General features: G+C 38.9%; 1 protein-coding gene across 6 annotated transcripts in view; it reads right to left on the reverse strand.

The window, feature by feature from the left end:
- The window catches only part of TBC1D32 (TBC1 domain family member 32), a 65951-nt gene that overhangs the window by 24798 nt on the left and 16721 nt on the right, over window positions 1–24432 (reverse strand). For 4 of the 6 annotated variants that reach the window (XR_014546885.1, XM_083608494.1, XM_083608496.1 and 1 more), the window contains 14 exons: window positions 24049–24138; window positions 23626–23768; window positions 22754–22884; window positions 21125–21326; window positions 19835–19917; window positions 16311–16370; window positions 14337–14475; window positions 13946–14033; window positions 12865–12983; window positions 11124–11240; window positions 7657–7745; window positions 1803–1925; window positions 827–935; window positions 365–458 (listed from right to left, as the gene is read on the reverse strand). Coding sequence is in view for 4 of the 6 variants with exons in the window: in XM_083608494.1 (XP_083464620.1) it covers window positions 365–458; window positions 827–935; window positions 1803–1925; window positions 7657–7745; window positions 11124–11240; window positions 12865–12983; window positions 13946–14033; window positions 14337–14475; window positions 16311–16370; window positions 19835–19917; window positions 21125–21326; window positions 22754–22884; window positions 23626–23768; window positions 24049–24138 (1587 nt within the window). In the remaining 2 variants the exon portion in view is untranslated. The remainder of the gene's footprint in view (window positions 1–364; window positions 459–826; window positions 936–1802; window positions 1926–7656; window positions 7746–11123; window positions 11241–12864; window positions 12984–13945; window positions 14034–14336; window positions 14476–16310; window positions 16371–19834; window positions 19918–21124; window positions 21327–22753; window positions 22885–23625; window positions 23769–24048; window positions 24139–24432) is intronic. The other 2 variants (XR_014546884.1, XM_083608495.1) reach the window with 1 other exon arrangement.

The following is a 24432-nucleotide window of genomic DNA, read 5'->3' on the forward strand; positions in this document are numbered from 1 at the left end:
GTGTTCTCTCTTTCACAAGGGATTTTGCTTGGAGCTACCCTTTTTGTGACAACACCTTATGATTCAAATGTGAATAAATACAGATCCATATTGCATCTCAATGATAAAATACAAACCAAGCAATGCAAACAGAAAATCAAGAGATACAAATAAGAAAAAACTATCCCAAAGGAATATGGTAAACTCCAGCTGCCCTACAGATTCATTCAGCTCATATTCTTTACCCTCGTGAGCCTTTCAAAAGGGTTCCTCAAAACAAAACATACCAAGATTTATGCACAGACTAACACACAACCACAAATTAATCTAAAATACATATTTGTGCTTTTCACATACATTACTCCAGTAAACTAACATATTATACCTTGCCTTGTGTCAGTTTTTCTTGGAAATTCAGCAAGATAGCATGTTGGTAAAGGATATGATGAAAACATGGGCCAAGGATATGGATCATCACCCTAAGGGAGAACCACCAATAATAAAGTGATGTTATAACTTACTGATGGCTTGTCTATTTCATTCTGTCGTTTGAAGAATCTGCACTCTGTACTTACAGGTAATCTTCAGATATTTCATGCATTACCCACATATAAAACATAGTGCACTTGACACTGTACTTTAATGCTATCAGTGTAATGAGTCAGGATGATTACACAGAACAACTCTTTTAAGCCCACTCAAAGGGCAATAGCTGCAGTTAGTCAGCAGAGGTTCAATGGAATAATCAGCTCTAAATAAATGGTAGAAATAATAAATAAATCTCAGTCTGCAGCACTTATCTCCAGAGAGGCTAAATGTGAAGAAAATTGAAAAGCACGTTTACAACCTTATGCAATATTCTTGGAGGCAAGATCCGTTCCGTTGGTCCACCAACATGATTTATTCTAACAAGAATATGGTTTCTCTCTACTGATAGGCCATCAATTATAAAGTCTCTGCAACAAAACAAAATTGAATTGCATGTGAAAATTGTCGTGAGTCTCATGATTCTCAAGAGCTAGATTACTGAGAAAGTACTTCAAGTTCGGTTGTTAGCATGGACACTGAATTGCAGTTTTGAACAAGGTAACAAAATCCTGGCACTGGATTCAGGGGAATTCAGAGGTAGAAGGGAATGCACTATGTGTGCTTTGCTTAGTCTTTTCTGACCAGAATATAATACAAACTACTCTTTTTATGGCATTCAGTATTTATTTATTGTGCACTGACCAGCCCTAATGGTTTTTGAGATAATATATCAGCACTTCCCAAGATCAAATTACAACACAGAAGCCAAAAATGGGTTGTGGTTAACGAATAGTTACTTCAAAGGAGTAGCAAGCTTACAAATTATTCCCATCCTTGCCAGGTCAATAAAGATTGTGAATACATCAGGGATTTTCATTCTGCCTCATGTTGGTTGTACCCCTTCATGCATGCTTCCTAGTGACTGTATGCAGCCAAGTAGTAAAGAACGATATGTAGCGATATGTAGTCATCAGATAAAACTTCCAAGAACAGTTCAAGTGGCACAACAATGAGGACAATAAACACAACCCATTTTCATGCTTTCAATACCATAATTTTTGTATCCCCAACAAATGAAAAAAAGAGTCTCATGCCAAATCCCTTAACTCAATGAAGCCATACATTAATATATTATTATTGTTATTGTTATTGTTATTGTTATTAGCAGAGCTGCCTTCTCCACTGATATTTTTCTTTTGGAGGGTAAGGCTGTGGGTTTATGTGAAAAGCTCCAAGTAAAGATTACACAGAACTATAGAGTGGGGTGATACATTTTTTCAATGAATATTCCTTACCGAGAAGTTTCAGAAATGTAGATGGTATTTTCTCTTTGGGCATCTAAGAGCACTTCTGATACCTTATACTGAGATTCTAAAAGTAGAAGTGTATCTAGATCACAGCAGAGCACATTTAATAACCTGCAGAATGTAATATTTTGAAATATCAGAACATTACAAGTTATGGGAAATGCAGAGCAGCACTACACAAGTTTAAATATTTTGGAGTTGAGTTCTTTTTTTTAAAAAAAGAAACAAACTAACTGCTGTAATACAAAGCAGAATTAGGAACCTGGGACACAGCATATGGTTTGCATGTAGAATACCACTGACCTATCCTAGAACACCATTCGAAACAACACTGTTATCTACAGTCAAGGTATTTCTATTATATTCTTGCATGTGCACACTGCCTTTTTATTGCTTCTTGCTGAATACTGCTAAACTGACTGTCAATTTCTTATTGTCAGTTTTGTTCCAGGGAGAATGGGCTTTAATTACCAGTTCTTCCTTTTATTTTTTTCTTCTATTTTTTATACAACAACATTGTTTTACTATACAAAGCTCCTTTCTGCAATAGGAACAGAAACTGATAGGGAACAATGTAGAAAGGCTTTATAGAAACAATTTACAGTCGTACCTCGGCTTACGTGTCCCTCTGGTTACGTAAACTTCGGGATACGTAAGCAGCAAACCCGGAGGTATATTTCTGGGTTTTTGCCGTGCGCACATGTGCAGAAGCGGTCCCTCCGGTTGCAGAAACCTTGGGATCCGACCGGAGCTCCAGAACGGATCCTGTCTGCAACCGGAGGTACCACTGTACAGACTATTCATCAGTGAGCCCACTGCTACACAAAACAGAAAGAAGCAAAACAAAAACCTGAAACTAGGAAGCTTGTATCTAAAAGCCCAGGAGTGATGAATACCCTTTGGGATGTCCACACCAGACAGGGTGCGTCCTCCAGTTGTGTTTTAATTTATATACCAAAAAAATCAGCGGAAATTTTGCCAGAAAAGGGAGTGCACAATGTAAGGAAGTAACAACATCCCAACAATGCCACCCATTTTCTCTGAAAAAAAATGAATGAACCAAGGATGGCAACAATGCAAGCAAGCTAGCATGGAAACAACCTTTGGTCCCTTTATGAAAGAAAATTGCCTTCCCAGTGTTGCGATCCTATACCCACTTATATGGGAGTAGGCGATATGATTTAGTCCTAAGTAGACATATACAGAATTGCACTGAATTTTACATGGCTGGTTTGTCCAAATTTATCTCATCCATGCCATGTAACCCAAATGCTCCATTTCATGAATAGGTGGAAGAAGAGCCCAACATAATATTGCAGTGGACCCAGCCTTCTTTCTCATTCGGCTGCTGAAAAACAAAGCTACTAGAGGCAATGTAGTAATAACTATTTTTAGTTTCAAAAGCCTATTCATTTGCTTGAATGTTTTATTCATAAAATTATTCTCCATAGTCTTCAGGACAAGCATTCATTCGTTAGTATATTTCAAGAAGTGATACAGAGAGATTAATAAAATCAATACTGAGACATTTAAAGCTTTCATAAAGATTTATAGGAGAAAAGAGAAGCATTCATATTTTCATTACTGATGATCATGTCATTCTAAAACATTTTTAGTATGAAAAGATTATTATGAATTACTTATGAGTAATCAGTGTGGGGAGAAACATTATGATGCATTCAGAAAATCAGTGTGATATCAAAATAATTTTTCATACACAAATGCCCTTTTCTGCATGGCATGCCTTTGACAGTTTAATTTGAATATTACTAGCAAACAAAGGAAACAAAGCACCCATTGATATTAAAACTAGAATACTTTAACCCACTAATCCAGACCATTTTCTATCCACGTTATCCACACTAAATGCCTTTGCATGAATTATACTGCACTTTCATGAGCTCCTAACAGATGCACATCTTCTATGTAACTTGTGAAATAGCTCCTGGTCACCACTTTATCCCTTGGTCTAGGACTAAAAACCCTGATTGCTCTTTTGTGCTCATAGCCAATGCTCCCTAGTTGTTTCAAAAGGTATGGAAAATGTGACACTATTATTTAGCCCTCTGTTCTGTATCTGATATCAGTAATGGCGGTTTCATATTGCAAATCTAATGCAGTTCAAAGGAACTATTTCCATTTACTGTACTTGTTCTGCTAGCCATGCTATTTTAGGTCTTTCCATTTTTTTCCTGTTAACTTCTGTTAATCTTGCTTTTCAAGATTTCAAGTGTTGCTTGAAATTTAAAAACAAATGCAAATTGATGTGCTTATGTACAGATTGTGACATGAATGTTTTACTTAATTATTTGTTTCCTGTACGTACAGTCAGGTTTTAATGCCACTGGAAACAGACCAGATGTGAATATATAACAAAACAGGGATTTCCACCCCCTCATTAACATATGACATGTTAATTTATCCTCCTCCATTGACAATACTCAGATTCTGTAGAACACGGTACATTCGTTTAAAAGATACAGTTCCCTAAAACTATTGCTAAAGATTGTTTACACAACATAATTCCAATTCCAATAGAGAAACTGGAGGAAAATACAATCTGTTTTGTTTTCCAAAACAAAAATTAGAATGACTGCAATATCCTGTATAATTTGCAGTAAATGTTTTTTTTAAAAAACCTATAGGTAATACACTGATTGAAAATTAACTAAGTTTTGGCTGACAGAAGCATATTCCCAAGCGAAGTTTGTGTGCAAACTAGACAGGGACTACAGCAGCAGGCTCACCTTCCTATCAAACCAGCTTCCCAATTTGGATCAGGGACTCTGTGAGAAAGAACTGATCTACAAAGAGAAATTATATGATAATGCTATAAGTAGTTTGGACCTCAGTCTTCTCAAAATCTAAGAGGAACTGGTTGTGGTTTGTGAGCCTGATTCTACCCACCCCCCTGTTCTGGATCTGCAAAGAAAGGCGAGTACAGAGCTGCTTCCCTGTGCTTCTCCTGAGAGCATGAGCAACTATGAAGCATCTAATACAGGAAATGAACCAAAATAACGTTATTAAAAACTAGAGTTGACAGGTACTAAGATTACTGGAAGAGAATAAAGGTTTTAATCCAGATAATGTATCTTCAAAGTAGAGAATCCAATTTAAACTCTTGATGCACTAATGGAAAATCTTGTGGCACTTCAGGTACAAATAAAAAGCTAAAATTAACCTGAGGCTTCTCATTATATGTTCAGAAGAAGGACAGGCACATAACCTAATGACAACTACTTGCACATATTTTCTTGAGAACACGATGAGCTAGTTTCTTTAGGGGAAAGCTACACATTCTCCTGAGTGTTAATTAACTGCAGCTAGAGAGCTTGGGAAACTGCTGCCTTTTGAGCCAAGATCCATTGGGAACTTCATTTCTCAGATTCCCTAGCATACAGGCCTCCCCAACAGACAATGATAAGTTTAGGAGAAAGGGAAGCAAGCAGTGAAGGCTTTCCCCTGGGAAAATTGTTTTTGAGAATTGTTTAAGAAAACTCAAAAGGGCGCCTGCCTTTCACCAGACTTGAGGGATATCAATGTTTTGCAATATCCATCTGATGACTTGGTTGTGGACCACTGAGATTAAGACCATAAGGAATACAATTCTTTCACGTGTATTAATGTGAAACCTATTAAAAAATCCTACTGCAAAAAAAGGAAAAACAAACCACAGGACTGTAAATACTCTCTGAGAAGATATAGCAACATTCACTTCCTATTTGAGACAGGTTTATTGTGATAAACATGTTAGAGCAGCTAGACTAGGGACAGGGAACCTTTAGTCCTCCAGAAGCTGCTGGACTCCAAATCCCAGCAACCCCAGTCAACATAGCCAGTAGTCAGGGATGATAAGACCAGAAGTCCAACAACAGCTGACCATCATTGCAGTGGCCTACTGTCTCAGTTTTTATGGTGGTTTTACTGCAATTTAGTTATGCTTTAAATTGTTTTAAACCCTTTTTGTAAGCTATGATGTTGACAGATGAGGTATAAATTTTAGAACACAAATTACAATAATCTCTGAGAAATGCTTCAGCATATAGTATTGTTTCACTGCTTTAGCATAGTAAATTTCATTGCTATAATGTAGAGAGATGTTAGAACTGACACTGGATTTGGCAGTCTCTTTCCTATAATTATTTTGCATAAAATAATTGTGTTAGCATTGTTTCAGACATGGGTTGAGATATGGTGGGAAACAGCTCTAATATGTGGATCTGGCCCTCCAATGAGTCCTCCTCCCTCTGACACGTTGCTGCGTTAGATGTAAACTCACAACTGTCAAACAAGCTCTACTGAAGCTGATCTACTTCAGCAAAGGAAATTTGTCAGGAACAGGGAACAGGGTCTGCCACATACTAACAACACCTTCCAATCTGAGGCAGAAGAAATAGAGAGATATTGGGGACAGACGGAGGACCAGAATAGCACAGCACATGGCACAAGTCTAAAATTACAGCAGCTAGGAATCACACTTTCACTTCACACAGAAGTGAAAGAAACTGACCTACAGAAAGTGGTAAAAGCGAGTGCACTGAGCAGGAATAAACTTCTTCATTCTGTGCTAGCAAAAGACAGTAACTACTGAAGCATCCTTAATCAGCGTCCTGCTGATTAACTTGTTAACATATATAAAGCCCTGAACAACTCAGGACCAGGTTGTCTGAAAGACTGCCTGGCTTAGTATATTATTATTATTATAGTCATTGCTATTGTTGTTGTCATTTATTACCCAGCTGATGTCTGTGAGCTCCCAAAGGGCCTTTGGTCCACTGGAAACCCCCACTAACTGAAAAGGAGGAGGAACCCATTTTTGCCAATTTTCTCTTCTCCAAGCTACCTTTCACATTGCTCTGGAGGGGCCCCCAACCCTTTGAAGCCAATTTTCAGGGTGTGTGCTGGGAGCTGCAACGGAAGGGTGAATAGGGTTGCCATATGTCTGGGAATTCCCGGGCGTATCCTGTTTTCACGGTCCTACATGCCCTTCCCTTTGCCATACACGAAGCACGCAATCATCAGTTGCTTCAGATGTGAAAACTTCTCTTCCACTAACCCATAAGACTGGACCCTGTTTTACATGTTTGAATCTTCAAGAGTTTTTTCTCTCACTGTTATACTTTTTAATATTGCTGTTTTACTGGTTTAGCTTGTGCTTTTTTGGTTTAATAATCTACTCTTTGTTTGTTACACTATGCACAGCTTAGAGATTTTTGTAACGTTAAATAGTATATAAACGCTTAAAAAAAATTAACAAAAAGATTGTGTTCATCAAACCAGGCACAGGAAACCCCTGACCTGACATTCAAAGATCCAAGACTGTATAAAGCCAATAAGCTACAAAACATCAGTCAAAATCACTGCAGCTCTTGATTAAAATTTCAGCATCCTATTTCTTTCCTCATCCAACAAGAGACAGCAAGGAGTAATGGTTTAAGTGCCTAAGTTCTTTCTATTGTGTCAGCACAGCAAAAATTGTAGACTGCATCCCAAGCAGCTAAGATTTCCAACCCCCCAAAGCAACCTATGATAAACAATATAATGGGGGGTGGGGACACCAAAGATTTGCGTTGAGAGGATTTTCTCTAAGCCTCATATGAACTTGGGTACAATAAAAGTTGTCTAGTGGAAATACTTCATTTGTGCATAGTCTATTTTCCCTGACTGTATATTGGTCTTCATTGCCATACAGCACTCAACCTGTATATTTCACTCACAGATACCTCTACCCTCATTTTCATATTGGCCCGATTCATAAGCATTTTACCAAGTCAGCACTGCAGAACAGAAGAAACTAGCTGATTATTTTACCTTAAGTGAATCAGAAAATTTAGTATCTTACCTCAGGCCAAAGATATGAGACTGTTCATAATTGAACAATGAATGAATTTTAGCTTCTGTGTTCACAATTATAAGCCTGTCAATGATATCCTGAAATATAAGCACCAATTTTATTAATATGTGACGAGCACTTTGAGTAGACAACATTATTACTCAACCATTTTTATTAAACCACATTTTTAAAGTATATGGACAAGTATATGATTTGGTTGTTACATTTCCTCACAAATAGCTCTTAAACTGGCAACAAGCAATTCAGCAAACTGTTCTTGTGTTTAAAAAGTAAGTATTTTCCCCATTTCATTCCAGTCAGTTTCTCTGACTCAAGTGAAAACAGAATCATAAAAATAGTCATTATCAGATACTCTACATGTATTTAATACCCAGTGCATTTATCTTTAAATCTATGTGTACATCTGGGGAAAACACAGTGAATAAGTATAGAATAGCATTCCTATAAAGGAAAAGTGTTCCTAATTGGAAGTTTACTTCCTTAAACAAGTAAATTTATACAACCTTGCTAATGTGAGAGTGTAAGTAATCCGCCAAGAATAGAAACTTGGCAACATCTTTTGATTTGATCTTACATCCAAAGTACTTTGACACCTCGAACAGCTAACCAACTCCGTCTACACTGAGCAAAAACACTTTTGCCCAGCTGCAGCAGCCAAGAGTAAGGTTTCCAGTTTCTTTCCCAAAACCCCAGAATAAATGTGAATAGCCAAAGGGGATTTGACACTATACTCTTTATTTCAAGTCAGATCATTGGTCCATATAGCTCAGTACTGTCTGCACTGACTGGCAGCAGCTCTCCTGGTTTCAAGCAGGAGTCCTTCCCAGCCCCATATGGAGATACCAGGAATTGAACATGGGGCCTTCCATATGGAAAGCAGATGCAACTGAGCAACAACCCTTCCTTAAATGAGAGTCATAGTGTGCTTGCCATGGTAGCAGGGGAGATCATAGACATTGTGCTACCTGAGACAAAAGACAAGATAGCATATTGCATGGTCAGACTAGCAGTAGAATTTTATTTCAACCTGATGACAAAGTAATGCCCTTCACTGCACCAGAGAGTAGCAGGCTAGGTTCTGGGCACAGAGCAGGGTTGCAAAGCACACACAGCTGTATCTACTTCCTCCCTTACCATCTTTGGAGAGCAGGGCAGGTGATTGGCTTTTCACCAGTTAGATTTGTACAATACATGGTTTTTGCTTGTTAAATGTTTATAGTGTTCAGCTGAAGTAAGAATTGAGTGGATGAAGTGGTATAACGTGTGCAAAGAAAGTGTGATGGCTGAATGAGCAGTATCCAAGTATGGTTCTTGAATTCCTGATTTGTATTATTCATTATAAGGATACTTTTCTGCAATATTGGTGTGTGTGTGTTTTAAAGATAATATTGCAATTATGTTGCATTCTGTTGCTGTATTTTGCTGTTGTATTATATTGATGTATTTTGATGGATCCTTGTTTTGTATAAGATTTGCTTTTGTTTTTTATTTTACAATGTTTAGATATTTGTTATGTTGCTTAAAAGAAACCAGCTATAGTCACATAGAACTCATCTATGTCCTACTACAGAGGGATAGAAGTATAAAACTGTCGTGAAACAACCCAATGCAACTTGATCAACATTACACCAAGATAAGTGTTCCGGTCAAAAGGAAGAGCAACAGAACAGAATGAAGAAATCCAAAAAGAACCATTTACACCAAAATCATCTACAGCGATGGCAACACAGGCAGACATCTGCTTGACCAGACAGCCCACATATGCATCACTGGAAGTGGGAAGAGCCATCCCCAAGATTCAGGAACTGCCCTCAAAAAAGAAAGGTCACAGATGCCTTTATGGTTTAAATTACCGTATTTTTCGCCCTATAGGACGCACCGTCCCATAAGGCGCACCTAGTTTTTTGGGGGGGAAATAAAGGGAAAAAAATTATTTCCCCCCCAGGCGCGGGGCTGGGGCGGGGGAGGCCCGAGCTTCCCCCGACCCCAGCCCCCAAACAGGCAGCTCTCTGCAAGCCGTGGGAGCCGAGCGCTGGCTCCCGCTGCTTGCGGAGAGGTCCGCGAAGCCTGGACGCGCTGAGCTCAGCGCGCGCAGGCTTCGGCATCCAGGCAACTCTCCGAAAGCAGCGGGAGCACTCCCGCTGCTTGCGGAGATGTCTGCGAAGCCTGGACGCGCTGAGCTCAGCGCGCGCAGGCTTCGGCATCCAGGCAACTCTCCGCAAGCAGCAGGAGCGCTCCCACTGCTTGCGGAGAGGTCCGCGAAGCCTGGATGTGCTGAGCTCAGCGCGCGCAGGCTTCGGCATCCAGGCAACTCTCCGCAAGCAGCGGGAGCGCTTCCGCTGCTTGCGGAGAGGTCCGCGAAGCCTGGAGAGCACACACATTTCCCCTTCATTTTTGGAGGGGAAAAAGTGCGTCCTATAGGGCGAAAAATACGGTACCTTCAGGGATGGCATAAAGCACAGCAACACCAAACACAGTAATGTCTGTACCCTGGATCTCAAGTGGGCCATGGGTATAAGACCAAGAAAAGGAAAAACACATTCCAGTTCAGGGAACGTCAACCTTTTTGAGGCAGTGGGTGCATATGCAAATTTGAGGAATTGCAGGAATACAAAAAGCATTCAAGCCTTCCCTATTAATGAAGAAAAGGCATGTGCATCAGTCACCACCATGCTCACTCACAGAGGAAAGCTCTTTGCACATCTCCTCTGCTCAGAGTAGGAGGCTGGGTGTCCAATCCTGGCATCCAATGAAATGTGGGCATGTCTGAGGGGGCATGAGGAAAGGCCGAACCAATGCAAACACAACCTGAACAGGATGAGCAAAGCGTGTCTTGAGCATCATGGATTTTTGAAGGAATCTTATTGAACCCTTTCTCAAGAACCATAAGAGGTGCTGCTAGGCAGGCTGGCACACACAGGTGCCAAAATTGTGGCTCTTGTTCTACTTTGACATTGGTTATAATTAAATATATCTATATTTCTTTAGATATGCAAAAGATTTTTATACATATACAGATTTTATATGATATAAAGAATAATTTTATTATAATCAAATCCATTGCTTACACTTGAAAGAAGAGATTTGTCTTTAGACAAGAGAAAGCAGCATCTGCAGATTATTATTTAAGTATTACATTTTCCTATGACTGTAGGAAAAATAGATTCACACTGAGGACACTGTGCATATACTGCCCTCATGCTGCATGCAAGAAAGAAATGCTGAAAATGTACTTAGAACCTAAGCAGCAATAGAACACCAAACCCATATGAAGCTTCTTATTTTTATTGAACAGATTTGTAAACCACTCATGATTGTCAAAAGGAGATACAAAATTATAAAGTTAAAGCAATAAGAAAACATTAAATCCATTTTCAAAGAGAGCTTGTTTCAATCAGAGCAATATAACCATTCAAAAGAGCTTTTCAAAAAGGATTGAAAGCCAAGCTACTTACTATAATATCTGTAGGAACTTCACGGAGAGAATATTCTGGTTTATTAGGTATCGCTTGATCACCTATCAGTTCGTAAACAGCAGGGTAGGATAACAAGTTTATCAGAGCTAGAAAAGACTAAAGCAGGAAATGGTGACACAGTAAACAAAATGATTACTGGCATTTCGTTCCAGCAGGCATTCTAAATGAATCCAGATTTTATAGTTTTAACACATTTTTAGTCTTATTGTATCAAGTCTTCTGTACACTGCTTAGAGGCTACTGTCATTGAGTTATACAAATTGTCAAAATAAATAAATAAATCTAAAGCCTGTTACAAAAGCCGTTAGTATTACTTTGGTTTTCACAAATATGATATATAAAGAGTGACCTTTTATTGGACCAACTCCTATCAGTGTGGGTGTTTTCAAGCTGTAGCGATGCACAGAATAGAAAGGTAAGTTTGCATCCCAGGCAGAGCAGGGCTATTTAAAGGTAATTAAAGACATTTGCAGAGCACCTACTGTGGAAAAGAAGGCGGAAAGGAAATCTAATGCAAACAGCTGGAATGAACGCCCACTGCAAATCACAGACATTAAAGCAATACCAGTTGGCTTAGCCTTTATAGGAGCAGGGGTGGGAAAATGGCAGATCAAGCAAGGTTAAATCCAGGTATAAGGAAACAAATAGCATTGAGGGCTGCCACAAATCCAAACGCTGCTGCCTTTAGCTAGAATCTCCTTCAGTGAAGCCCAGACTACATTTGCACTTTAAACCTGGAGGGCAGACTGAGGTAATACAAGTCTAACTACAGGGACACTACCTTCCAGTACAGTAACTCTGCACCATGGCACTGTACTGACAAGAGTTAGCATAGCACAGCCGTTATTTTCCAATTAGACCATTGTAGCAGGCTGGATAATCCCCTGCTTTAGGACAGGCATGGCCATTCATAGACTAGGCTGCTGAGAGCAAATAGGATGAGCTCTATGTATAGCAGTTTCTCTCTCAGCCTGAATAATGTATATTTAAAATATACATGGCTATGCTCAACCGGTAAGATCACTGAAGAGTGATATTGCTGCATCACACAGAGATAGAAAAAAAGATTGTACAATAAAATGCAGGCAGTCTAGGGTGCTTCCCAAAGGAACAGCAACTACATTATGAAGTAGGAACAGTCACTTAGTTTTTATTTCTCAAGATACGCTCGTTTAAATTCTACCAAAGAATTATGTTGAGGTGGTGATTATTTGCAAGAAGTGTGGATTGTGACTTTTATATGGGTACTGTTTTATTCTGGATAATTGTCTTTATTTGGAGTTGTTAGTAATTATGTTCTGTATTATGGCCTCTGGCCGAGATAATAAAACTGATTGATTGAAACGTATTCACTGAATCCTGATGCGATTATACGTAACTCTTCTCAAACTGATTTTGCTCCTCTTCTTTAAGCTGCTAAACTTCCAAAATATTAACACTAAACAAAGTTAGCACTTCTTTTTCTTTTTGAATTCTGGAGTCAGTCTCTATCCTTATTAGCAAGTTTATCAAGAACACATCCTCAATAAACAGCATATCAGAGCATGGTACGGCAATCCCATGCTATTCTTTTATTGTTTCCCCAATACTCTACCTTAGCATAATACATAATTTACAACCAGCAAGCTACAAGCAACTTAAGGAATATCCCAAGGAAAATGTTCTGCTTCAGATAAAAACTATATTCACATATTAATGTGCAAAAGAAAATTCAAACCACCTTCTGACAGCTCCGATCAATGGGATCAACTGGTGTTGATCTGGGATGAGTTACTCGGACATCATCTCTTCCACACTCTAGAACGCCCCACAATTCGGTAACAAGTGCTTTTATAAATCCTAGGAAGAGAGTATTTTATTCACAAGGACTCTGTTATATTTTATAGCAGAGGTCCTAGCAAACGTTATTGGACAGGAACCACACTGAGAACACTTTCCATAAGGGTTAAGCTGATAATGCTACCACAGCTCTTCACTAATGAAACTATCCTCTTTCATAACATGCACAATTTCTAACATGGTGTCTTAATCTGTACTGTTTCACACCATAATAGGAACAGTTGGTGCAGCCACCTCCACATTTCAGGTGGGGGCTCTGTTTGGTTCCACATGGACTTTGCTCTGGAACACTGAGGGCCTCAGTGGGTGGAATTCCATGTAGCACTGGGGTGTGCACATGGGAAACAAGGCCCGCTCGTGCAATGGGACTTTCCCACCTCTCCAACCCCAAAGCCCTCTAAACCTGTTCTGAGGGTTTCCCCAATCCTCCAGGGCAGGTTTAGGAAGCCCCGTTGAAGCCTTAATCCCATGCACACAACAATTTAGTTGAATCCCACATCATGATCTGACATTACATGACCAAGCATGGCAGCATCTTTGGGCTTGAATGCTCCTCTCCCTCCTTCCCTTGCAAAAAAATTCTCCCTCATTTCCTTGTTTGATGCAAATCACGGCTTTTGGAAAACCATGGCTTGCCTTTTATTCAGACGAGCAAAGGAGGGAGGCATTTGCAAAGTGGAGGATGGAGAAGAAACAGATTTTCAAATATATAATGCAAAACCATGGTTTGGCATTCTGTCTGAACTGTCCCATACAGAAGCACAAAGACAGGATGATAGAATAAAATAAATTATTTGCTCTGATGCTTGCTGACAAAAGTCAAAGCTATAGACACAATTCTAACTATGTCAATAGGAGTTAAGTCCTACTGAATTCAGTGGTGCTTGCTCTCCGGGAGTTGGGATTAGGATTGCAGCCTTAATTACCAAGATTTATTCATGATAATCTATACAAAAAGTTACCTGAACTCTGCAGAGCTACAGCACCTGCAGCTGTTGCAGCTACTTGCGATACAATTGCTCCATAGCCAAACTTTTCAAATCCACAGACCTAGCACAAACAAATTATAACAAACCATAAATTTCAAGGGCTCAAACACCTTAGCTATACAGGAGGAACACAGTTTATACAAGTTAAGAATAACGGTGCTTTTTATATATTGTTTGTTTTGGAACAAACAATTAATTCCATAACCAAATGTATCGTTAACAAGCATCACCTAATTAACATTCTGATGCCATTATTCCGCTTTAACAGAGAAAGGTTATAGCATAGGCAATAAAGACTGCTCAGGCAAACTAAGTGATGAAAATATTGTTTTGTGTGTGTGTGTGCGTGAATGATTATACCTACTTGGAGGTTTTTTGTGAACCTGTTGAACATGAAAGTCACACACTCGTTTACTGTTCCTGTATTCTGCAGCAGCAAAAGCCCTTTAGGTGTAGCTGCAAAATTTAGCAAGTCATCCAACAGCGTCTCTTCCAGTACAATACTGGAAAAAAGCAAATAGATAAAAACTAAATTAAAGTACCCACAAACAAACAGCAACAACAACCAAGTAACCTCTCCCTCAATGAATAAAGGGATTCTTTTAGTAATGATTTGCATAAAAGGCTCATTTGTTATAGCAAAGACATAGACTGGTCTACCAGTATATAATTTCTGTTAGAAAAAAATGTTTCCATTCAATATTGCTTACACTACTCAATTTACCATCTGGGTGCAATTAATTCATTTAGGAAAGCAGCTGTATATCTGTGCTTGTTCTACCTACGCGACAGCTGTCTCCCCCTGAAGGTCTAAAGCCCTTCTCTTGGATCTAATAGGTTTGTCTGTTAACTCTTCTGACACATTTTCCTCCAACAATGATACCCTTTCACCATATACAAAAGAGGCCAAGAGCAAAGCAAGAGTTTAACTCTACTACTCTTTTGATTATTTGCTTAAGTTTCTACTACCCGACAAAGAGAGAAACAAAATAGGTAGTAAGGCAGCAAAGCATAATGGTGATAATGCCAACTCAGTGAATTGCACATACAAGCAAACTCTTCCCTCAGCAGGCAAGGATCCACAAGTTGCACCTATTGTTACTGACCATAGGATGGTGCTAGTTGTGCTCACGGTACCCAATCCCTAGTTCTTAAGTTGCTTTCCAGATCATATATATGCATGCTTACCTACTGACAGTTCAACAGAATTTACTCCTAAGCATGCATATAATTGTACAGTGGTGCCTCGCAAGACGAAAAGAATCCGTTCCGCGAGTCTCTTCGTCTTGCGGTTTTTTCGTCTTGCGAAGCAAGCCCATTAGCGGCTTAGCGGCTTAGCACTATTAGCGGCTTAGCGGGCTTAGCGGGTCAGCTGATAAGCCGCTTAGCGGCTTAGCTGATAAGCGGCTTAGCGGATCAGCTGTTAAGCGGCTTAGCGAATCAGCTGATAAGCGGCTTAGCGATCAGCTGTTTAGCGGCTTAGCGGATCAGCTGTTAAGCAGCTTAGCGGCTTAGCGGATCAGCTGATAAGCGGCTTAACGGCTTGGGGAAAAGGGGGGGGAAAACCCCGCAGGAACTCGCAAGACATTTTCGTCTTGCGAAGCAAGCCCATAGGAAATTTGTTTTGCGAAGCACCTCCAAAATGGAAAACCCTTTTGTCTAGCGGGTTTTCCGTCTTGCGAGGCATTCGTCTTGCGGGGCACCACTGTATTCTAAGGTCCAGTGCCAATGTAATGTGAACCTGCTACAAACTCAGGTCTGCAAATTTGGCAGCCTGAAGAATACCAACTCCCTTCCCACCCCCTTGCTTTCCTTTGTTGCCTTAATTACATTTTCATATCATTTATTGCTGCATTCAGATGATCGAATCTTGAGTAACCAGCAGGCAGGCCCTTTGCTCCCCCTTCATGTGAACATAGAAGCAAGCCAGGAAGCAATAGTTAACAATAACTTCCATTACTTTCCCATTACTTTCAGTAATTAATGGATTCCAAATGAGCCAAAACCTAAAGCTTACTTACACTTGCTTTTCAGAACCTGGCTTCTTTAAAAGCCATTAACCAAACTTCCTGATTCTGATGTAACATGAAGCTCTGTTTAACTACAGCTTCTCAGCTTGTTCGTTTACTTCTGCAAAGGAGCAACATGCGGATACATGAAGCTTGTGAATATCTTCACTCGTTAAGCTATGGTTCGATTATCTGAACGTGGCCAGTTACATAAAATGCATACCTCGTCCTTCAGTATTACAAATCATGTAAAACAATTAAACACAAAAATCACATACAATGCAACAGAAACAATGGAACAGTAAAATCATAGAAGTCATATGCCTAACCTGAAATTGTGGGGGTACATTGAGAAGGGCACCTGAAGATGGTCTTGGCGTACAAAAAATCTGTGGGAGAAGGCAGTCCTAATATTACACCTGCTCCAACACTAACCCTAGTTAATGCTAACCAGGTTCCTTCTTAATACAGTTTTTAGCAAATCTATGTGATATTCTGGTAAGTCTAGCTAACACTACCCATGATTAGCATTTGTACAGATGTAACAGAAAAGTGTTATTAAAGGTGACAAGGAGAGAAAAACAGGTGATATCTGTGTTGGAGTGGGATGCGGCATTGGAATGCCTCTTCCCAAGGCTGGTTTTTAGTAGGCAAACCATAGCTTGCAGCAAACAAGCATTGCACCAGCAAGGGATCTACTATTAACCCAAACTTTGTTCACCACTCTGAAAGGCCTGGAAAGAAGAAAACACTAGAGCAACATAATCATCCAATGAGAAGAGAACATACAGAAACCCACCTAAGAATACCCATCTCTAAAACTGAATTCTTCACTGGGGAAAAACTCTTATAGAAAGTGAAATCTGAACTATAGAGTATCTCTAATATTGATATAGGTATCCAAAAGCTACCTATATTCAGTGAGACACACACTTTTTGAGGCTACTAATGTACCACAAATTTCTTTTATATTAGTACAGTCATGGGAAAAAGAATGTGCACCCTCTTTGAATTCTGTGGTTTTACATACGGAGACATAACAACAATCATCTGTTCCTTACCAGGTCTTAAAATTAGGTAAATACAACCTCAGATGAACAATAACAAATGACATATTACACCATGTCAAGATTTATTTAACAGAAATAAAGCCAAAATGGAGAAAGCATGTGTGAAAAACTAAGTACACCATTACTGCATCCATAGGAATTAAGAGGCCAAGTAGCAGACAGATGCTGCTAATCAAATGCGCTTGCTTAATTGATCATCAGTAAGTGTGCCCACCTCTATAAAAGCCAAAGTTTTAGCAGTTTTCTGGTCTGGAGCATTCAGGTGTGTTTTAACACATTGCCAAGAAGGAAATATGGCACAGTGCTCTTGGAGAAGCAAGTGCTGCTGCCCATGAAACTGGGCTAAGGGTTCTAAGGCCATCTCCAACCAATTTTAAGTCCATCATTCTACAGTGAGAAAGATTATTCAAAAGTGGAAAACATAACATTCAAGACAGGTGCAATCTTCCCAGGACTGGATGTCTTAGCAAATTCACCCCAAGATCAGACCGTGCAGTGCTCAAATTGTAAAAACCCCAAGAATTACATCTCAGGCCCTACAGGCCTCAACTAGCACATTAAATGTTAAAGTTCATGACAGTACAATTAGAAAAAGACGGAACAAGTATGGTTTGCTGGGAAGGGTTGCCAGGAAAAAGTCTCTTCCCTCTAAAAAGCACATGGCAGAACAGATTAGTTCAGTTGCATCTTAACAAACCACAAGATTTCTGGAACAATGTCCTTTGGATAGACAAGACCAAAGTGAAGATGTTTTGCCATAATGTACAGTGCCACGTTTAGCAAAAACCAAACACAGCATATCAGCACAAACACCTCACACTGTCAAGCACGGTGGTGGAAGGGTAATGATATGGGCTTATTTTGCAGCTATAGGACTTGGGAAACTTGCAGTCATTGAGTCAACCATGAACTCCTCTGTATACTAAAGTATTCTACAGCCAAATGTGAGACCATCTGCCTGACAGCTGAAGCTTGGTTGAAATTGGGTCATGCAACAGGACAAGGATTCCAAGCAAACCAGCAAATCTACAACAGAATGGCTGAAAAAGAATAGAATCAATCGCCCCATCAAAGTCCAGACCTCAGCACAATTGAAATGCTGTGCGGGACCTTAAGAGAGCTGTGCATCAACAAATGCCAGCAAACCTCAATGAACTGAGAGACTGATAAAGTCCTATAGAAAATGATTACTTCAAGTTATTGCTGCTACAGGTGGTTCTACAAGCAACCGAATCATAAGGTATACTTAGTTTTTCACACATAGCTTTTCCATTTCATTTTATTTCTGCTAAATAAATCATGACACAGTGTAATATGCCATTTGCTATTGTTCATCTGAGGTTGCATTTACATAATTTTAAGTCCTGCTAAGGAACAGATGATTGCTATTATGTCTTCATATGTAAAGCCACAGAATTCAAAGATGGTGCACTTCCCCCCCCCATGACTGTATGTTTTAGGCATGTTAGGTATTAAATTGTCACATGAAAGCTGATATATCAATTATATTTAATCCAAACTTTTAAAACGTCGTTTCAAAAGCTATTAAACATGATTTTATATTATACAGTGCTTACTTTTTAAAAATGCATTTATATGCTGCTAGATTTTTTTTCTATGGAACTATCATTGTAAGCAACATATTTTTTAAAATAAAGTGATTGCTGTCTTATAGTCTGACAGTAAAATGACTCACTTCATTTTATAAATAGTCAGTGGATGCTGACATTACAAAAAAGAAAAATGCCTGTTGAAAATGATTTAAACCAATTGTAATTAATATATACCCATAAACTGTGATGTCTTCATTGCCTTGGCCAATACATCTTGCATGGAAAAATGACAGCTTATAAAAGCTAAAAAGAATTTATAGCCTGTTTCAATTTGAATGTTACATGTCATCGTTATGAAAAAATAATATGCCATTCCCATTTCTAGGAATATAGACTTAGGGAACTGGTTATTGAAAATAAAAAGTATGAAGCGCTGTATTGACACGTGGAATTCAGAAGTTCTTAAAATGCAGAAACCACATAAATAATAATTATCTGTATAATAATAACATTCAGCGGTGAAAGCTGATAGCTACACACACCCAAAGAAGAGGAAAGATGTTCATATTCAGGAGAACTACATGCTATGCAGAAGTAGAAAAAAGGGGGGGGCCTAAAAGTGGACATATTTGCACCCCAACCACTGAAACTGCATCTCATGTACCATATGCCTGCCTCACCCAGGTCCTTTTCCAAGTGAGGCTTGCACAACAGATGTCAAAAAGCCACTGTGAAGATTCCTTTCTGAATGTGTTAAGAATCGAAAACAAAGGAGCAAGAAAAGCAACAATAACATTAGTAAACAAAACGGGGCTGGGGGCAGATGAAAAAGAGGAAGCAGATGTAGCTGACAGGAAGAGTAAGACTGAAAATACGGAGGACTGATGAAAGCAGAAGTGACAACATACTGGACAGCTGTAAAGCAAATGAGAGGGGAGGGATGGAAATCACAGTGACAGAGGAAACAGAAATCAAAGAGAAGAAATGGGAGAAACAATAGGGAGTGAGGAAGACAGAGCGAGCAAAGGGAAAGGGAAGCAAGAGGCTGTGCGAGCCACTAAACTGTATTTTATTTTCCCATGCAGAACTTTGCTGTTGCCTCTGCCTGGTAACAGCAATACAGCTTTATCAGAAAGATTTCCCGTTTTTAAATGTTACCTAACCCCCATGTTGCAGCTTTGAGGACTTTTCTCATGTATCTCTGAGCAGGTAACCCAAACTAGTACTTACAAGCTCTGTGATTCTTGACTTGCTGATGATACACAATCTGCCCCCGCAACAGGCGTTGGAATTCTCTCCGAAAGCAAACTAGTCTGTCAGAAATGAAAAGCAAATTACATAAATTTACTGTTAGCAACAGTAGCAAATCTAAATTATGATCACTAACAACATAGTATGATAATGATATTTGATTAAGAATCAGAAATATCTTAAGGGCAGACATATCTGGGGCCTGGGTGGGCGCCTTTCTCCGAGTGTCTACCACCATTTCGGATCCTAGTAGTAACATTACTGCAGTTATCAGTCAACATTGCTTGGCCATTGTTGGTGGGGGTGCTGCAATGGGTGTGGTAATGACAATGCTGTTTCTGCTGTCTGATAAACCCACTTGTGTGCAGGGGGGATGGTGGTTGCCTAGTTCCCCAGACCATTATAGTGCCATCACCAGGTATGCCTGTTAAAGAAACCTGCCAGCTACCTGCTTCCAAGTGGGCTTTACCCAGTTGCAGCAACACTGCAATGCACCAGAGAGCCAAATGGATGTTCGGATCCTTCACCACTTACATTAATAATCTAATAATAAATCCTGATACCACTAGATAAACTAGCTTGCAAATGTGCAAGGTGAGAAGCAACAGCTGCTGCAGCAGCAACCACCCGTGTGAAAGTGGGGGGCAGCAAGTTGTCACTCTCAGAACCGTTGGGGCATGTGGAACCCCAATATATGCCCCTGTATGATGGGCGCTGACCAACCTATGGGCATCACGAAGTTACTTTGTGAATGTTTCTAATGTAACTCTTGGAACCAAAAGCAAAGCATGCAAGAAATGCAGCACTGGACTTTTCATGACTAATGAAGATTAACAAACAGATCTACTTGCCAACTTTAAAAAATATTTCAAACTCCCAACATCTATTCAAGCCTATTTCACATATAAATTAGAATTTATATGTAATATAAATTAGAATGTACACATCTGTATACGATACTGGCAATATTTCCCACAGCCTGAGAGGACAAGACTTGCCTATTTTTTAACTACTGTGTACACTGTGGGGATCCAAGAGAAATTGCTACTCCCCCTCCCTCTTTGCTATGCTTGTTACAAAGAAGGCAAAACTAATAATCATCTTTGGGATATTATAACGTTAAGGTGCCACTCCCATGATAAAATCTATACTACAATACTATTTCAGCATAAAAAGTACCCTTTGGGAACGGATGCACACACAAGCAAACATAAACATCTTTTGCATAACTTCTATACATATACTTTGTATAAACAAGGATAGGACTACCTTTTTCCAAGCCTCAGAAATAGATCCATGTAAATGATAAGGTAGCAACACCTCTAAGCCTTCACAAGTACTATACATCTGGTGGCATACAAAGATGAAAGCACCTTTGAGCACTGGCAACATCTCAGACCCAGAAAGAACAGAAATGTCTTCATCAAGAAGCTTCTTTGTAAACTGAACGATAGTATGTGCACCCCTAAGGCTACAAAGAATGAATCATTTCAAAAAACAATGTTTTATTGATTCGGCAGAATTATGATGAAATAAAGCTTTTCAGTTAGTAATTGAAATGTTAATCCTTCTTCTGCTTATACAATATGCTGAGACTTGGCCTAAAGAAAGACTTACTGCCTATCATCTTCCCATGTAAGATGGGAACAAACATGAGCAAAACAAAGTAGGAAGGCTTCTCTCCCCCTTCCACAGAGATCACCTATAAAACTGCTTTATTCTTAGTGAAGCTAACACATCCACCATGTTTTTGAGCAGCATGCTTAGGTCTTGGTATGACTGTTTCTTAACAAATAAGCAACAGCAAGACCCAATCCATATTGAAACCATATTGTTGGAAGATGTTGTATAACTCCCTGCACCACCACCTTCCCACCCAATTCATTTGGATTGTGGTCATAATGCAGATGGCCCTTTGCCATAGCTGCTCTTTGTTAAGAAAGTGATATTGAATTTGCATGTTTTTCCTTTTTACATTTTTTTTAAGAACTCCATTAGTTTTACATATGATTTATATCAACCCACAGGACATAATCAATGATACCAGGTGCTAAATAGGTATGATCTCAACTATTTAGAAATGTTTGTGTTCATTTCTAAGACAGAGCAACCTGGCTCAGGGAAGGTGTATGAAGGCATTTATACTGCTGTGAAAATGGTGATGTATTCTGAGAAGCACACAATTTTCATATCTCCACATTTCCCAGATAGCAGAAACACATCTTCAATTTAATTGGGAATATGTTCCTTTAACTATTTCCCCTTACATGCCACCTTCTCCAGAATGCTCTGGAGATGGAAGCATTCCACTTCGATTGTTGATTAACCACAGTTTATGATACATCCAAATCATAAACTGTAGTTAAATCTTAGCTACTATTGCAACAAGCCAACTTCATTAATCCACTGAATTCAGTTTGCCACTGAATTCAGTAAGCAGTAAACATTAGTTAATTCTACATTTGTCTGGGTTCAGACACAATGTTTAATTGTGGTTAGGTTAAAACAGAAATGAAACCTTCTGATATCCTCTTATGGAGAGAAGGTAGGTGAGAGTACACAAGCCTGAGGTTTGTTGACGTAACAAGAAATCATAGTTTATCATTACAACCAAATGCAGTAATACTTTAAGCCAAGAAACAAAAGCATGACTAATGAGAAATAACATGAAAATTACAGTGTACGGACCATTCAGGTATTGAATGCAGACTGTTTTCTACAGGTGTGGGAGCTATCTCCTTAGATACATTTGCATAAACAACAAAACATGCAAGCTGTTCATTTTATAATTCAAATCATGGAAGCTTCTCTCAAGACTTATATACAATTTATTAGATATGAGAGACAAGAACTTATTTCATAACACTGTTTTTGTTCTGTTAAAACATATTCTCTTACCTACCACCCTCCATGGCAGAGGGCTTCTCTCCTCCATAGAGAAGGAGTGAAAGACCATCATCTGCAGCAGCAATCCTTGCCAAAATATCCGCTATATGTATTAGAGTTGTTTCAGGAGAATTTAGATGCACCTGCACATACATTTTAAAAACTCTGAAGATTAATGTTTTATAGAGACTTTTGTCTACAAACCTTGTGTAACTAAAGGCAAATTAATGTAACAAGACTGAGACATTCTTACATTATAATCCAGCTTATGTCAATGGAGCTTTGATTTTGATTTTGATTTTTAACAATACAGTTGTAAATGATACTGCTGATTTGTATTTAGCTAAAAGTAGCCGTGAGGATAAATCTAAATGTTAACTGACAAACAAGAACAGAAGAATCCCAAGTCCTTTCAAAATGAATTAACATTTATTTCAAATATAAAATAGAAACAGATGGGGCTAACTTCCAAAATAGACCAGCATGCCAATTCCACATTCCTTCTCTTACTGAAACAAGGATGGAAATCTATGACTCTCCAGATGTCAAAAGACTATAATTCTCAACATCCCTTATGATGGAAGTTGGAATCCAACAACTGGAGGGTTATAGGTTAGCTGCCCTTGACTTACATGAAATGCAGCTTTCTTCATAATCTTCCCTGTCTCCAGTCAACAATATGTTTTATTTCACTGTGATGTGCACAGCTGTATTGAAACAGATACACAATGCCCCCAATGCAATTCTCACTCTTTTGCGATGCACATCTCCATTCACTAGTTATACGCAAGACCACATTGTGCCTGACAATTAAATGGATCACAGCCATTACATTTTTCTACATTAAGTTTTATTCATGTTTATTTGAAGGAAATACAACCAACCTCTGTTCCATTCAGTAAATAATGTATTGGCTGAAGAAGTGCTTCTATCACTGTATTAGTATATAGACATTCAGTTGCACATTCTTTTCTCTCACAAAGAATTCCGAGCACATCAGTAATAAGGCCTGCTGGAGAATAATTGCCTGACAAATAAAAAGAGACTTGTTTCAAAATAGTAAAGAACAACAGAGTGAGCAACACAATCAGATAAAGGAAAAGAAACAAGTGATATTTCTTCCCTCTTGCCAAGCCCACCACTTCAAATACCCATCAGATGTGAAGAGTCATTCAGTTTTCACTTTAAATATGATGTCATGGTGTCTACAGACACAGAAATGATTAAGAAATATGGAAGTGAACAAACCTTTATTCACAAAGAAGAACATTAAAGAATAACAGAGCAAATATAAAGGGCAATGTTACCTGAATGCACTGTAAGAGTCTTTGGGCAATTTGGGGCGCAATAGATAAGACGAGTAAACATTACGACAAGGTCTGTCAAGGACATCAAATCTACAAAAAAGAGAATGGGAAAAATAACTTCATGTTACTTATAATTTAATTAGGAACAACAAACGAATACCTGAATACAAATTTAAGTTAAATTGCTGTAGCTTTTCTTCCATTTCCAACTGCTTCACAGACAGAAACCATTTAATTTAATTTATTACTGGTAGAGCTTTTCCACCAATGTCAAATAAACTGTTGGGTTCATGTTTTCCCTCCTGGAAAATAATGTAATCAAACGTTTTGTGTAACAGCCACAGGCCAAGGAGGACAGATGGAAGAATATTTAGATAATTGTGT

This window comes from Podarcis filfolensis (assembly GCF_964270895.1).
Source record: "Podarcis filfolensis genome assembly, chromosome: 3".
Taxonomy (NCBI): Eukaryota; Metazoa; Chordata; class Lepidosauria; order Squamata; family Lacertidae; genus Podarcis; species Podarcis filfolensis.